Source organism: Magnolia sinica, chromosome 10 (assembly GCF_029962835.1).
Source record: "Magnolia sinica isolate HGM2019 chromosome 10, MsV1, whole genome shotgun sequence".
Taxonomy (NCBI): Eukaryota; Viridiplantae; Streptophyta; class Magnoliopsida; order Magnoliales; family Magnoliaceae; genus Magnolia; species Magnolia sinica.
In genome coordinates this window covers 72916559-72933143 of record NC_080582.1, presented here as the reverse complement: position 1 = coordinate 72933143, position 16585 = coordinate 72916559, and the positions used below count along the sequence as shown (strand labels likewise).

The 16585-nt window shown below is 40.5% G+C and overlaps 1 protein-coding gene across 1 annotated transcript; it reads left to right on the top strand.

Moving 5' to 3' along the window:
• Positions 1 to 2919: 2919 nt before the first annotated feature.
• Positions 2920 to 5405, top strand: LOC131216980 (probable WRKY transcription factor 40). Its single transcript, XM_058211635.1, has 4 exons — positions 2920 to 3277; positions 3823 to 4158; positions 4569 to 4685; positions 4804 to 5405. Exons 1-4 carry the CDS (start codon positions 3143 to 3145, stop codon positions 5164 to 5166), a joined length of 951 nt encoding a protein of 316 aa, XP_058067618.1. The 5' UTR covers positions 2920 to 3142; the 3' UTR covers positions 5167 to 5405.
• Positions 5406 to 16585: the final 11180 nt, after the last annotated feature.

The following is a 16585-nucleotide window of genomic DNA, read 5'->3' as shown; positions in this document are numbered from 1 at the left end:
ATTGTATTATTAAAAGCTCGTTTGGTTAAAAAATTTAATATGAAGGACTTGAGTGTAGTTAATCAAAATTTTGGGATTACCGTATTTAAAGATAGAAAGAATAAGAAAATCTAGATAACTTAAAAAGGATTATGTTAAAATAATCTTATATACTATTTCAATGTATATAATTTTAATCTAATTAATACTCAATTTCCTATTTATTACAAATTATTTTTAGATAAATGTCTTAGGACGGAAGTAGAGAAGACATGTAATCTCAAGTACTATATTCATTAGTAGTAGAGAACTTTATATTTATCATGTTGTGCATTAGACCAGACATTTATCAAGCAGTGAGAGCAATTAATAAGTACATGATAAACTTGAGTAGAGATTATTGAACCAGTATGAAGTGGATCCTTCATACTTTGATGATTCTTTTGAAACGATTATTTGTTATAGCGGACAAAAATTTAGAAGTGGTTGAGTTTGTGAATGTAGATTATGATTAAAAAAAAGATTCATCATAGGTTATATTTTTTCTTTAGCCAACAATGTAGCTAGTTGAATATCAAGATTGCAGTTAGTAATGACCTTACGTGTGTTTATATATATATATAAAAGAAATGTATTTATTTAAAAGAAATTATTAAAAGAATTAAAATTTAAGTAAAAGGTAATAATAATTCATTGTCAAAGCACATTTCACTTGAGCATTCTTAACTTCTTTTTGATGGTGAGGCTCATCAAGATGATTGGATTGGCCTAGTTTTTGCTCAAAGTGAGTATCAAGTGTGGAAAAATTGGTTGAATGTGTTAGGTATCATGCATATGCATGGATTACATTGATGACTAAAATGACCTAATTTTTATTCTAAGTGTAGGTCATTATATGACAAAAATTATTGAATAAATTAGATGTCATACTGTAAGTTCCGCGATAGTTTGTTACCACTGCATATCATGTAAGTGTCCCCAGGTCTATTATCCTCGGTCAATTTCTACAACTGGGGCTCATTGTTGGGTGATCCTGACCATTGATCTAATGGCACCCTTAGTGGATGTGGCAATGCCTTGAAAATCTCCGTTATGGGATGATCTGAAACATCCATCGGGTGGCCTGCAACTCAGCGGTTATGACAAAAACAAGAATTATATATAACATTAATCCCCATTCAATTGAGAGAAGGCCGGATATTATATGGCTAGATCTGAACCATTGTGAAGCAATAGTGGGGTCCACCATATCGATGGTGTGGATCACTTTAAGGATACGAAACACTCAGAATCATCCATGCGCCCAGGATCATGTATTCCATTCTTGGGGTTGTGATCATTAGATTTGCCGCTCTAATGAGTGAGGAATTGAAAATCCTGTCTACTTGAATAGGTTGCACATGAACAGTTAGGCGAGTCGCGCGACTTGGAAAATCTTTTCTAGTCGTGCCTTGACTAGTCAAGAGCCTACCTACGGTGCTAATTCCTAACTTTCATATATCCCAAAATTGGCCCTCCTCACCATACGCTTGACCAAGACTGGGGATATTTTCCGAGTCGCGCGACTCGACTCGTCTACAGCAACCCGTACGCTGCCTGGCCGTTGAGTGCAGCTCTCCCTTTTTTCACCAACATGACATATTTGCAGGACATCTGATCCATGTAAATGGAAGGCCCCACCATGAAGATCATCTTCTACAATAATCAGGCCAATTCACTTATTATTAGGGGGCCCATCTTAAAAACAAAGGATGATAGATCCTCAACCATTGAATCGGCCTACGTGTATCGTATCATTAACCACCAAAAACGAGTATTTTCGCCCAGTACCGCCCCATATCAGGCCCGTTTGGGCCGATGCATCGGTATCATTTACGGACAAAACCGGTACGTATCAGGCAACACGCTTTCATTTTGGACCATACTGTAAACCTTGTATGTGGCCGATCTAATGAATAGATCGATCTGGGTTTTGACATAGTTGATCTTCATGGTGGGGCCCACTGTTTTAATGGCACGGATTTTTTTACACCAGATAAACTTTGTCCAGTCTAAAATCTGGTTTGATAGTCTACTAGACCACCAAACCATGTCCATTTTCAATTGTTGAAAATGATGGGACCCACAAGTTTTGCGTGGGCGAGAAGCGTCTAACTAATTCGATGTCTCGCGGACTACTGATTCTTATCCCATACGCAATCTAGGAAGTGAGTTCACCTAACGGGTAGAGTACAAACAGATCGACTCAGTATCCAACGTGAGTCGCCACCCACTGGAGTCCACATGCTGAAATGTTCCGATCATCTGAACCGTTCATATTCTTGTTACTACCGTAAATAAGCTATTCCCCCTACTCACACATCCATGATGTTCTAAACGTTTGATTCATAGAATTGAATATGCACCATTGAAAATTTTCCTTTCACGGCCAAAATTACATTCATCCATTTACCGTTTTTTGGGTGGCCCGCATATCACATTCTCCAGCACATGGGCGGTTACGATCATCAGATCACTCATCATGCAGGCTCAGTTGGCCACGACACACACTTAGATCACCAACCCCATTGGTTATGATGATGAGACCCACTAATCTACACCATTGGCCTCACACATTTGATAATCCAACTGACCACCCAACCCCAACAAACAAGTGGGCCATGATCATGACCACCAACGTGGAATCCAGTCGGGATTTTCACAAGTCAATGGAAGTCGACGATAAAGAAGTGAAAAAAAAAAAAAAACAACCCTCTCAAACGTGACATGAAAGCAATCCACGAGTTTGACGTTTTGGGCTCGTGTCAAGATAATATTCCAAGTTGCCTGTTTGCTTTCTTGACTTTTGCCTCAATTACACCGAACTTTAGTGTATGTTCCCTTTCACCCTTAATGAAGAAAGGACGTGCCCCCCTTGATTTTTCTTGTGTGGACATGCTGATGACATCAGATTCATGACGACTCTCGGATGATGTCCCAAAGATTCAATCATCCCCCACATCCGTCCAATTTCCTTAGAATTTCCGTGCATAGATCCAAAATCATGTATATATGAGCACACCCTCCCTTTCTTCTTGTTCATTCATTTGTAGCTAGCTTGATCCCTTCTGTGAGAATTCAGTCCTGAATTTTCACACATCTCCTCTGTTTGAGTTCTACGGCCATGGAATCGAACTGGGTCGATACTTCTCTTAGCTTCGATCTCAATACTAGGCCACTCCAGCCACAGGGCGAGCCGCAGATGAGCTCAACAACCGATTTCATGCAATTGGGGGGGAAGATCGCCATAAAACGGGAGGTGGGTAGATTTTTTTTTTTCTTGTTACTTTTGTTGAAATTTGCGGTTGTAGAATGTAATTAGTTCTATTATTTGAGGTATTAGACAAGAAGATTAATCTGGCAATAGTGTTGTTGTGCTACTTTCTCATAATTGCCTACCTGTGACTTGTGTGTTTGATATCCATCCTGTCCGACAAGTTGGCTCTACCACGAAGATCCTTGAGTGAAAACATCAAACCGATCCACTCATCAAGTCGTTCGGCATGTGTAATTTGGACTAGATTGGCGATTGTCGATTGTTCTCTATGGTGTGGCCCATGAGATGAGTGGATCTGATTTTTGTACCAGGTGCTCCTCCTGGTGTGGCCAACCTTTTCAACATGTTGAATGTTGTACACGCCTGATACATAGTCATTTACGCATTAGTTGGATGGTAAAGTTATCATCCAACTAGTTTCATGTGAGATTTGCTATTTTTTTACGTTCAATTGATATTTTTGGTATTACCCTTTCCAAAGCATGCTTAACTATGGAGTTCTGATTGAATTTTATTTATAATTGTAGGCAGGTGTTTTAGAAGCGGAACTCAATCGGGTGACTGAAGAGAATGAGAAATTGAATACAGTTTTAGGTGTGGTGTGCCAGAATTTCCGCAGCCTGCAAAATCAGATGTTTGAATTGATGAACAAGGCTTCTGAGGGTCAGACGCCATGGAGGAAAAGGAAGCAAGAAAGCCTTGAGATCAATGATATTAAGAGTAATGAAACTAAAGGTAATATTAATCACATTAGTCATGTGGAGAGCAGCTCCAGTGAAGATTCATGCAAGAAACAGTGCCGATTAGTCAAGACGAAGATCTCAAAAGCCTATGTGCGGACCGAACCATCTGACTCGACCTTGGTATGTACCAGAATTCCATTATTTTGGCATGAAATTACAAAATCGGAGATTGGCTGATTAGATTATTGCTACATGAAATACCACAGTGAAATTAGGCTTTTGCGATAGTAAGACCCACAGATTTGAATGGCTAATCAGATGAACTTGGGTTGATTTCTGTTTAATATTTGAATTTAATTGGATGATTTGGTTGATAATAAGCTTCGCCCATGGCAAGATTTCTTATGGGTGTTTCATATAGTGTCATTAATTGCCAGATGACTTAGATGCAGGAGCCAAGTTGTAAATTGGGCCCCACTTCTAGAGCAGATGGTGATGAGAATTACAACACCGATCTAGTTATGGATAATTTCTTTAGATAACAGGACAACAACATCTGATCCTTAATTATCATTTTTTTAATACAACAGGTTGTAAAAGATGGGTACCAGTGGAGGAAATACGGTCAGAAAGTGACCAGAGACAACCCATCCCCAAGAGCCTATTTCAAGTGCTCCTATGCCCCAGCTTGTCCAGTAAAAAAGAAGGTAGGTCCAACTCATCTCAAATCTCCACCATCGATGTTCTCCATTCAAAAGATCCATTCCGTTTGATGGAATCCTAACCTAATTCTAATATCATTTCTGTAATTTTATCTTCATTCAGGTTCAAAGAAGTGTTGAAGATAGGTCCATTTTGGTGGCCACATATGAAGGGGAGCACACACATCCCAACCCGTCCCAAGCCGACCGGTCATGTGGCTCGAGCCATGGTGGGGCTTCCAGTCCAGTCCCGTGCTCGGTGTCGGTCAGCTCTTCGGGCCCCACCGTTACACTTGATCTGACCCAGACCGGATTGGGTCAGGATGCTGGAGTAGCTCCCCAACGGGACACTAATTCTCCAGAATTCCAACGGTTTTTAGCAGAACAAATGGCTGCCACTCTTTCGAAAGATCCCGGATTCACCACAGCACTTGCCACTGCTATTTCCGGTCGGATTCTGAAACCGTCTCCGGCCGAAAGGTGGTGATAGTGAAATGAGAGAGTATGATTATGTAAATACTGTAGGACTTGGAAACAAGAGTGGAAATGGTAGTTTGAATTTTCAAAATGGTGCGAAAGTCAGCAATCCCAGGTCATCAAAAATGTTGTTGGATCATTTCTTGATCTTTTGGCTGTGCATTCTTTCCATTGTGTTCAGAATCACATTTTCAAGATATTTGAAGGGTTGGATCATCGATCTGAATCTTTTATCCAGCCCAGCACGCACTCTTTATGGGCTCCCATGCTAGAATCTCACCGATCAAACATTCTCAACCGTCTATTAATGGCATGCAAAATGGACGATATATATTTGTCTAAATTGCGATATTATGAATGTGGGTTTTTCATCCAGTGGGGGGCCCACTTTGGATCAGCCAAGTGTTCTCCAGAATTACTTGACTAGACGGCCTTAGCCATCTGATTATGGCCCACAAAACAATTATCGCAAAGTAGGTGAGACATGGGAAGAATCCTCGAGTTGGAATGATTTTCTCATGATGGCTAGCGAGATGAGATGAGTGGACGGCCCATGTCGATGATTGGACCATCCATATGTACGATGCATGTGATTATGCACCATGCCACGTGGAATGATCCGGTGTAGATCAGTTCTTAGGGTGGGTTGGTTGCACCAAGTATCATGAACTTTCATGATTAATTGGACTGCTGCTTTGTTGCAAAATGAAGATATTTTACCAAATTTGGTGCAACCAAACACATCGTATCATTAAAATTTTCAACTAGATTAAGAATAGAAATCCCGAATAATTTGAATTAGTTTTCATGTGGGCTATATGCAGATTTAATTCAAAAGATGATAGAATTTAAAGGAATTAGAATTTGAAATCTGAAAGTGTTTAAATAAGAGAAACTACTTCTTAGAAATTGTATCAAACTTCAAAATAAGGCCTTGGTCGGCCTAAGAAAGTACCGAAAAAACCACACAAGTCAACCAATGCGATGCAGGGATGGATGTGATGAGGTTGATCACTGTATTCCTCAGGGGATAATTACTCCGAATCCACGGAGCTTCTCTGGACTCCTCACAGAGGATCCTTGAATCAACGAGAAAAATAGAAAAATAGAAATAAATTCTAATAAAATTGAAAACAAATTGATTAATGATAAAAATGAATTTATAATCCTTTAAATAGTGATATCAAACACAAGAAGAAGTTTCAGAATCAAACTCCAAGTACTCAAACTCCTTAAAAAACTGACTTACTATAAATATTAAACTTACTATTTAACGACGAGTAAACATACTATTTATAGACGGTCATGATTTCTAGTAGTACACTTCATGGTTTTCGGCCAAAAATAATTAGTGTCCAATTTGGTCTAACCACATTATTCTTTTAATTTTTCTAAGCTCTTTTCATGTTGGTTACGACTCCTAAAGCTCAAAGGATAAAGAGTTATGATCCAACTAAAACTTACTATTTATAGTAAAAACAAAAATAAAATAGACTTTTGATTGTTGACCTGATGGAATCTCACAATCCGACATAGGCAACTAGGTGTAGCAAGGTTGGTTGGCTAAAGTAGCTTCTCCTACCCAAAATCATATAATGTACATGGAATAACTCATTCCAGTTTGCGAGATACACCTGCCTTAGGGTTCCGACTGTCCTGATCACTTTTGCCTCCGATTGGGCCTTCTTTGGTCCATCTTGGCCATAAAAGTGTCTGCGACCCACTCTACATCAAGTGCGAAAATAGGAAAAAAGGCACTAGTGGTAATCCGATTCTATCCTATCACCTAGGCCTTCCAGGAATTGCCACGTGGCACCGATGGCTTGTGTGGCAAAAATAACTTGAAAAATGTGAAGAGTATCTCACCGTTGTCGAAAGTCATGCGTGTCAATCCGACAATTCTTGTCACTTTATATAAACCTTGGGAGATGCGAACTACCATATAAGCAACCGGTAGGTATTTATTTCGGGCCAGTGCTGTCTATATAAAAACAACTCAATTTCTCTCATTTGGAGAGAGGGAGAGATTGTTTCCAAGGGTTGAAAGGGCTAGAATTGTCAGTGGAAGGTCCAAGAGGAGACGAGAAAAAAAAAGGAGAGAGGAAAGAAGTGAGAAAAATAAAAGAGAAGTTCGTTCAAGACTTCTAAGTAGGGTTGGAATCAGAGATACTCGACCATCTTTTTTTATTTTTTTTATTGAAGAGTGTCTGATCTCTCCATTTCCTCTTATATCTCATCCAAGCTAATATTTACATTCCATACATTTCTTATTTTGCTAGACATGAATTAAGATTGATGTTGAACGTCTGGTCTTATAGTCTTTTATTTACTGTTTTGTTTTCTTTTTCTACTCTGATAGGTTGGACTGGCATTGTGCAATTGGTCTTTGCAGTTTCAAACTAAGATATAAGCTGTTATAGGGAAAATAGGCCAACCAATGATGAAAGGTCAAGTAAGAACCTGCACACTTCCCCAATTGGACATGACAGTGGGTTCGATCCCATGCTCATAACCCCAACAAGAAGTAAGATTGAGCTCGACATCTCGTCACCAGATCGGAACACCTACCGACCTGCTTAAACACCTGAAAGAGTACTAGCTCCATCCATTCTAAGATCCCTAGAGTTCATCAGGAACATCCTGTCCTGCTGCTCGACTAAGGAGACAGGTTAGCTTAGCCCCAGATCGGTATGACCTAGGTTGGCGTGACCTAGGTCCTCATCACCCAGGTTGGCACAACCCAAGTTGGTGTAGCCCAGGTCGACATAGCTCAAAGTGGCAGACCACTCCTAGGTCAGGTCGGCCGAGGCCATCTCAGCCTCCCATGGCACATCTCCGCTGGTCTAAGATAATTAGATCTCACCCAAGAGAGATCCGTCTAAGGCATTCTCCAAGGATCTCGGAAGATATCTGCAATTCGCTCGGACCCCCAAGATCTTCGCCGAGGATCTCGAAAGATCTTCCTACTAATCTGGGATTTGAATCCACCTCTAATATGCACCTATTAAATAGGGAGATTCACTTAATTTACACCACCGCTTCCTCTAAAGATATAAATAAGGTACGTCTACTGGTGAAAGATACACACTATCTTTAGCTCTAAACCTTTAATACTCGACTAGACCTAGATCATTTTCTTGACTTAGGCATCGGAGGGTCTCTTGTTCTAGATAGGGTCTTCCTTATCTGTTCCTTGTGCAGGTATGCAGGTCCAGAAAGGGGCTAACTAGATTTCGCCATCAACATAAGTCAACTCTAGAACTTAGTTAACTCTAAAAAATTCCAAAATTATACAAAGTATAGGTCACACGTTTGTGCAGGTAAAAAAGTATGCCTAACCCCTTCATTTTTATCATTGAAGTCACTATTCGAAATCTCCGACCAAGGACCAATTGTAAGAGTCACTTGAGTTGGGGAGTTGCAATTCTCATCATAAGCTGACTCAATGATGCCTAACCGACAATAGATTCTGAGTTTTCATTGGTTAGTAATGACTCTGAGTCAAATGTAACATCAAACTTGAGTCTATCCCATGTCCTCTCCATGAACGTCAAAAGTAGAAGTGAGGGGGTGAGCACACTCCTCCCACGGAGAGCACATTGTTCGCACAAGGAATTGCTTAAGTTCTTTTGGTCCATGTTAGAAAAACAATTGTGTGCCGTGCATCAGCAGTGTGGCGATACTATACAATTGTCTATATGTGATGGTACATTCAACAAAATGATGGATAAGTTCATCATGGTTTTCTTTTATTTTTATTTAAAACTAAGAAAAATGAAAAATCTGAATATTGGAATATGTGAAATTTTATGTAATACATCACTTGAAATAAATTCTTAATAAAACACTAAAGTTAAGGGTATGTTTGGTTGTACCAAATATCATGAAAATTTCATGATAAATTAGTTTAATTGGGTGCAAAATATCATGAACTTTCATGGTATTTGGCACAACCAAAGACACCCTGAGGCATGATGTAAAGTGTTAAAGTTAAAAATGATGTCCTAATATACTTCATTACTTCTTTTCATTGATTTAGTATCATAAGCATCTATATGATATTTTTTCTGGGATTCTAAACATTGCTTTTTGTATATAACGAGGTCTATATGGTTGCACCAAATTTGTTGTGATGAAAATAAGAAGCTTTCACTCACCTGAGAAACAAACCAAGCTCCCATTTGTGGAAGCACTTTGATCGAGTGTGTAGGTGACTATCATTCTAGATTTGTGCATACATGTAAATGAGTAGAGAAAGTGACATAAGTTATGCACGGTTTATCATAATGTGACTACAACTAAGGAGAAGCATGGGTAAATCATTTCACTAAAATATAAGGAAAGTACATGATAAAAGAATAGTAATGGTCAAATACAATGAAGACATAAACAAGCATATCTTAACCTCTTCTCATATATCAAGAGAACTTTTGGGAAAACCATTCTACTTATTCCATTCAAGTAACTAAGAAAACCTTTGAAATACCACCCACCTATTCTCTCTACATTGCTAATATATGAGAAGAAACCTGTAGAGAAAACTCTCCCCTTGAGAGAAACATTCTCCCTCTCTCCTCATTCTCTTACTAGTATATGGGAAAACTCTTATAGGCTCCGGTGATCATCTCTTTATCTTTTACAACATGCCCTAATTTGAAGACATAAATGGAAAAAAATATTTTTTTTCTCTTCGGAAAATGTCCCTCACCAAAAACTAAGGTGATAACCATTATTCCCAACATCATGAAATATCATAAAAAATTGTGCCATATTTCATTAATTAATTATGAAATATTATAATATTTTATGAAATTTGATGCAACCAAATTCATGAAATTAGCTAGGTGCAACCATATTCACCCTAAGCTAATGGCCTTTCTGCATTTATCCCAAATCATGAGTTACCAAGTTTGCGTGGTCCTCAGATTCATGAGAATGTTGCAAGAGGCTGTGGTAGGCTTTTACATCCCAATTGGTATGTCGCATGATTTTAAGATGCTGCTGTGCATCCAAACAGAACATTTATTATTTATTATTTATTAAATTTACTAGCATCATGTGGATTTAAATTGGTCATTGCATCATGACTCGGCTACAATGGTGCACATTGTTGTATGCTTGCATATTTGGAGCAGCCTGGTCTGCATGGTTTTTTTTTTTTTTTTTGGGTTTTAGCCATGAACAAATTGAGCAATATTCTCAAAACTTACGGTAGCAATTAGGGGCGTTGGGCATGGTTGAGCCATCGATTTTCGCTTGTGGCACTGTGTCCTGCAATTGTGCACATGGTTATTGTGACTGCTGTACTCTTGTTAGGGGTTCGGATTCAAGTTTCACAAAATTGTACTTGCAGAGAAAAACTGCAACCTTAGAGTAGCTATATTAGTTCATTGACTCTGGCATGATCCTTGGTGGATTTCTAAAATTAGTTTACGATTTTTAGATTTGTTCTGTCCATATAGTCACTTTGGATCACTAGCACATGCGAGCCTAATCAAAATTATTCATCTTCTAGTCTCAAGTTGGAATGGGTTGTGAGTTGGTTGGTGTTGTGTGAACGGAATCCATGATTTCTTGAGTTGGACGTAAGCCGCAAACACCTCACATGATTCAAAGTCAACAAGTCATTTAAACCTGATGAGGACCATTGCTCTTGTTTCTCACAAGGATAAAGTTGAGCAAGGGCATCGATTTTTGACTTGAATCTGAACCTTTCACGAAATCATACTTAAAAAAAAAAAAAAAAAAACTGCAGCCCTATCGTAGGTAAATTTGTTCACATTATTATTATTATTTATTTATTTTAAGATAGAAGTCAAGATTTTCTGTTGCTAGGACTTTTTTTAATTATTATTATTATTTTGAAGAAAGAAATTTCATTCATAGAAAGGAGATGCACAGGTATTCGGATGGGGCCCCACGAAAAGTCGGGGTGCCATCTATCATATAGCCCCTATACAGCTCTACACAAGAAAAATCACCGACTCAGTCGAGGAAGACTTGGAACCAGGGCCTATATGGGCCAATTCATCCTTCTCCCTTTCTATGTTGCTTCCTCTCTCTAATGTTACCTACATCTGCAAAATTTAAAACAATAGCGCCTCTAATAGAAGCCCGCAATTCTTCTCGCTTTCTATAGAGCATATATTGGTATACCCTATAGCTGGCCAATTTGGCGAGCCCATCCGCCACAAAGTTACCCTCATTTATAATGTGCGAAAAATTGAGGTTAAGAGATGAAATCAAGCTGTGAAATGTTGTTTTTGATGTCTTAAATAAATTCAGAAACATGGCTTGCTGATGCTATCGACAAACCATTTAATGCCATCGAACATTTAACGCTGGCGGATTTTTTTGGCCCGGTTAGGGAGTGCTTCTCAAACTAATGCTTACTTCGATTGTTTTTTGGACCTTCCTCTTCAAGTTAGAGGCTCTGTTTTCCTTGATAAGGTTGGGTTGGTTCTCTTATGTCGACTGGTTGAGCTTTCTGGTATAGTTTTTGTTTTTCTTTCGTCCTTTCTTGGTTGGTCCCCTATTTTATGTAAAGGGGTGCCATCAGTTGTAAAGGTGGGTTTTTCCTTCTTGAAATGATCAAAGTAAAGGTTTTTTGAAAAAAAAAGAAGAAGAAGTCATCGAACAACTGCATGATCCCATTGAAGAAATTTAGAATTTCTCCAGAATGCTAGACTATTTACGTACCTGTTCGATGCCATCGAGCTTAGTTTTGATGCCATCGAAACTTTAGTTTCGATGCCATCGAGACCTATCGAAGTGTAATCGAGAAAATTTGATTTTTCATGTTTTATTTTTGAACTGTTTGTTGTTAGTTCGAAGCCATCGGGATTCGATGCCATTGACGGTCTGTCGATGACCTCAAAGTCCCATCGAGTGTATCATAGAGTTACGCAGAGTTGCGTATCTGTGGGATTTGTTTCTGATTTTGATTGTGATTCTTCCTAAGGCTATATATAGGGGTGTAATTAGGATTGGGGGTATCTCAGAGGTTTTCCAATTTGTTCCTAGGTTTCAAGGGTGTAGCTTGGGGTCATTCGAGGCTTGTTCAAATCGGGTATTCTCTAAACTCTTGTAATTTTTGCTTTTATATTGATTATCTATCGCTTTGTACCGTTGTTTTTTCTGAAAGAATTTTTACACGTTAAATTCAGTGTGTTTGCATTGTGCTTGATTGGTCCGATTGGATTACTTCACTTAATTCATCTCTGTGTGCTTCAGTGGTCCCCCAACAGGAAAGTCTTTCAACTTATACCAAATGTTCCATAGATTGGAAGCCTGCGCATTGCTGGACGCTTTTGAAATTACGGGGGAGAATGTTTCTGCCTCTATATTGGATCGGCCCAACCTCTCAAAGATATGATGCTCTGATTGCTGTTGTTTTTCTTTAAAGATAAAAGATTTTTTGTAAAAAAAATAAAAAAAAGTAAGAGGATCAGAAGCCATTACAGTAGGCCCTGAGAAGGTTTGAATAGTGGGTGTTCAACCCACATTGTCTCCAATGGTACGGCCCACTTAAGTTCTGGACCATTTTGATTTTAGGGCTACTGGCCTAAAATGATCGAAAAAAATGGATGGATGGCATGGATGAAACACATGCATCATGGTGGTGCACCGCTGCAGCGGGTCACACTTTTTTTTTTTTTTTATAAAGTAGTAGCAGCAGCATAGCTATAATAAGTTATTTTTTTATATTTAAAAAAAGAAAAACCAAGGAAAAAAAAAACCTCTCACAGATACGGAGACCATCCAACATTGCTTGGGCCTCGGCTATGGTATTTGAGACGATGCTGTAACTGTTCTAGAAAGCAAAAATGATGTGACCCAAGTGGTCTCTGCATATAACCCCTCCACCACCCATCCCTGGATTGCCTCCAGCAAAACCATCAACATTCAATTTGAAGCTTTTCATCTTTGGTTTTCGCCACGTGATGACGTTTACCTTTCCAGAACTTCCAGGAGAACCAATTTGCAGCCCCAAAGCCTGTAAGAATCTTCTTTCCAACCGAGTGTCCCTGTCTCCCTCAGATAGCCTGTCTCCAATTTTCTTTGAACCAATGCAGGATATTAGCAATGATTCTGCTTGGCAGCATCCTTCTGCCTTCAAACATGGCTCCATTGCGATTTAGCTAAATTAGTTTACTTACTCTAGTATGCTTCTTGGCAGATTTAAATTAGGTTAAGATTTTTGGATTTGTTTTGCCTGACTTTGGAGCACTATCACATGTGAGCCTAATCGAAATTGTCCATGTTTTGGTCTCAATTTTGAATGGATTATGATTTGGTTCATGTCTTATGAACATCAACCATAATTTCTTGAGTTTATATAAGCCGCACGCTCACACTTGACTTAAAGTCAATAAAGTCATTCAAACCTTTCACAAAATCCTACTTACAGAATAAAACTACTACCTTAGTGTAGCTAAATTAGTTTATCAAATCACTACTCCTTTTTTTTTTTTTTGAAAACATTATCTTTTCATTCCAAAGGAAGCTGAACACTTTACAGCAGGAACATTTTTGGGCAGGCCCACCGACAAAATGGTGAGGGCCCACCTAATGTAAGACAAAAAAATAAAAAGAAAAAAACACAGCAGGGTGGAAGCTAGGCTTCCCTCAAGTTGCCTAGGCCCACTCTATCAAGGAACAACAAGTCTCTAATGGGCGTGGGGAGATCACTCAACGACCGGAAGAGCTTGTCCCATTGACCATCACTCCCCAATCCTTTTTTTTTTCAAGAAAACTTTCCTTCATTCATCCTTGAGGCAAAATATACATGAAAATGGGCATTTGGGCTTCCCCAGGAGAAAAAGGACTTGGGCGAAGTCTATCATTAGATAACAGAGAAATGAAAGGAAAGAAAAATAAAAGGACATCCCAAAAAGAGGGGAAAAAGGAAACCCGAGCCCAAACAACCGGGGCTCGAACCTGGGTCACTGATTGTCTCTTCCAGAGATGAGCCTGACTGCCCCTAGGCCCACTTTATCCAGGAAGAGGAGACCCGTAACTTGGATCGGGAGTTCCCAGACATTCCGGACCATCAGGTCGATTGAGTCACGCTTCCCAAGTGGGTCAAACCATCTCCAGGCCCATTTCCTTCCCTAAAGATATGGACAAAATCTACCTGCCCTTTGAGCTTGAACCTCTCTATTCTAGCTAACCAATAGCCCCATTTCCAACTTGGGAGGGCACTCCTGTTCAGAAACGCGATCACTAGTTGGGAGTCAGATTCCACCACCACTTTGGTTAGACCCATCCTGAAGCATATACAGAGATCGTCATGAATCGCCCAAAGCTCTACGCTGATGTTGGAGCCAATCCCATAACCTTTCGAGAAAGCAAAAAGGAATTCCCCCTTATTACCTTTGTAGACACCCCCGCCTCCAGACAGCCCCGGATTACCCCTCGCCGACCCGTCAACATTCACCTTTGCTTAGCCTCGATTGGGCGTTACCCATTTCACGATCTTTGGAGGAGACCAAGCTAGATGAGAGGCAGCCGACCCTAGATCTGATCGAGATGCATGGTTGGACGACCGACGGCGATGGGTCGGGGGCCGATCGCTCATGAAGGCCAACCACCTACTCACCTTAACAATGACATCGGCTACGGAGGAGGGCCTTCTGTCAAATCTTGCCGAGTTCTTAGAATTCCATATTTCCCACAGGATGAGGCATGAGACCAACATTTGGAGGGTCGATGCGCTTCCACCCGACAGAGGAGCGTTCCACCATTGGTTTAACATGGCCTTAATTGATTGGGCCCCCTAATTGATACGTTGTAAATCCCTCCAAAATGTTCCTAGCTAGACATCGCCAACACACTGCTGATAAAAAGATGATGAAGAGACTCACCCAAATGGCCTGAGGTCAAGATGTCCGAGTAGCATTCACACTTGGACGCTAGCTGAATCCCACGCCCTTAGATAGCTCCATCCATTAGGATAACATTCATCATAACTTGCCAGACGAACAGGGATATCCTAGGAGGTAGCTTGGAATGCCACACTCATCTTGCCCATTCGCTGCCAGGACTACTGGCCCTGCTCACCTTCCAAGCTGTTTAGATCAAGAACTCACTCGAGGGGGTGAAAGGTCAGATGCATTTGCCAAGGCCATCCGATAGGCAAAAACCTGCCAGAAAAATGCAGTCAACCATTCTCTGGGGAAGGAAGTCGAAGATCGAGGACAGGGGGAGTGGGCCGTTCAACCCTAGGACCTGATTCACCTTAAGTGACATCAGGCTAGTTGGCATAGATTTCTCGGAGAGCTGATGCAGCGGGCTTAAAGCCGTCCAATTATCTCTCCAAAGGTTACACTCCCCCCTCCCAAGCAACCATTGCACGTTCCTTTCCAAAATGGGCAACAGCTGTAGGATCTTCTTCCATAAAGGGGAGGGAAATGCAGCCAGGCTACTCGATCCCGGAGGGGAGAGGTCTAGACTATACTTCGCATTCATAAAGGCACTCCATAAACTATCTTCACCCTTGAACTTTAACTCCCACCCCAATTTTAACTTGAGGGCTATCATGAATTCTGTTAGCTTCCTGATGCCTAGCCACCCTCTTCTTTGGTCAGCACTATCGTCTTCTAACCCCTCTAATGGTGCTTTCTTTTACCTTCTGCCCATCGCCATAGGAAATTAGCAAAACAGCTCTCCAAAGCTGTAAGTACCTACGCTGGGATGTGAGAAGCCGTCATCGAGTGGACCAGAATACTCCCTAGGACATGTTACACCCAGATAGCTCTGCTAGCTTGAGAGAGGCACCACGCCTGCCATCTTTTGATATGGCCTTCCACTCTATCAATTAGTGGCTAGAAGACACCAATTTTCAGCCTACAAAGGCCAACAAGACTCCTAGAATGCTAAGTCGCTGCTGGAAGGCGGGCTCGGGATCAGACCCCAGAAAGAAGTCATGGAAGCATTCCGTATGAAACTAGCCTGGATAGTGAAAAGTGGTATCCACAACTCCCCTTGGGCCGAGCTGATGAAGCTTAAATATAATAGTGATATTTTCCCTCAAACAGGGCAGAAGACGCCGACGCCTTCTTCACCACTTTGGAAACAGATTAAGGGTACGTTTCCTTCACTGGAAGACAACTTGCAATGGGCCATGGGAAAAGGTAAATGCAGTCTTTGGGATGACAATTGGACAGGTCTTGGACCTCTTGCTAACCTTTCCAGTCAGCCAATTCTGATCCACCTTCGGAGCCTTAAAGTCAAAGAGTTTCTGGGCCCTACCGGTCCTCTCCCGCCCTCCTTTGCCCTCTCTTTTCTCCCTCAGGATGTAGTGGAAGCAATTTTTCAGGGCGATTTTGCCACATCTGAGGATACCAATTCCTGTTTCTTGCCCAGGGATCCTTCAGGTCACTTTTCTTTCAAGTCCGCTTGGGATCTATGCAGGTCGAGCGGGCCGT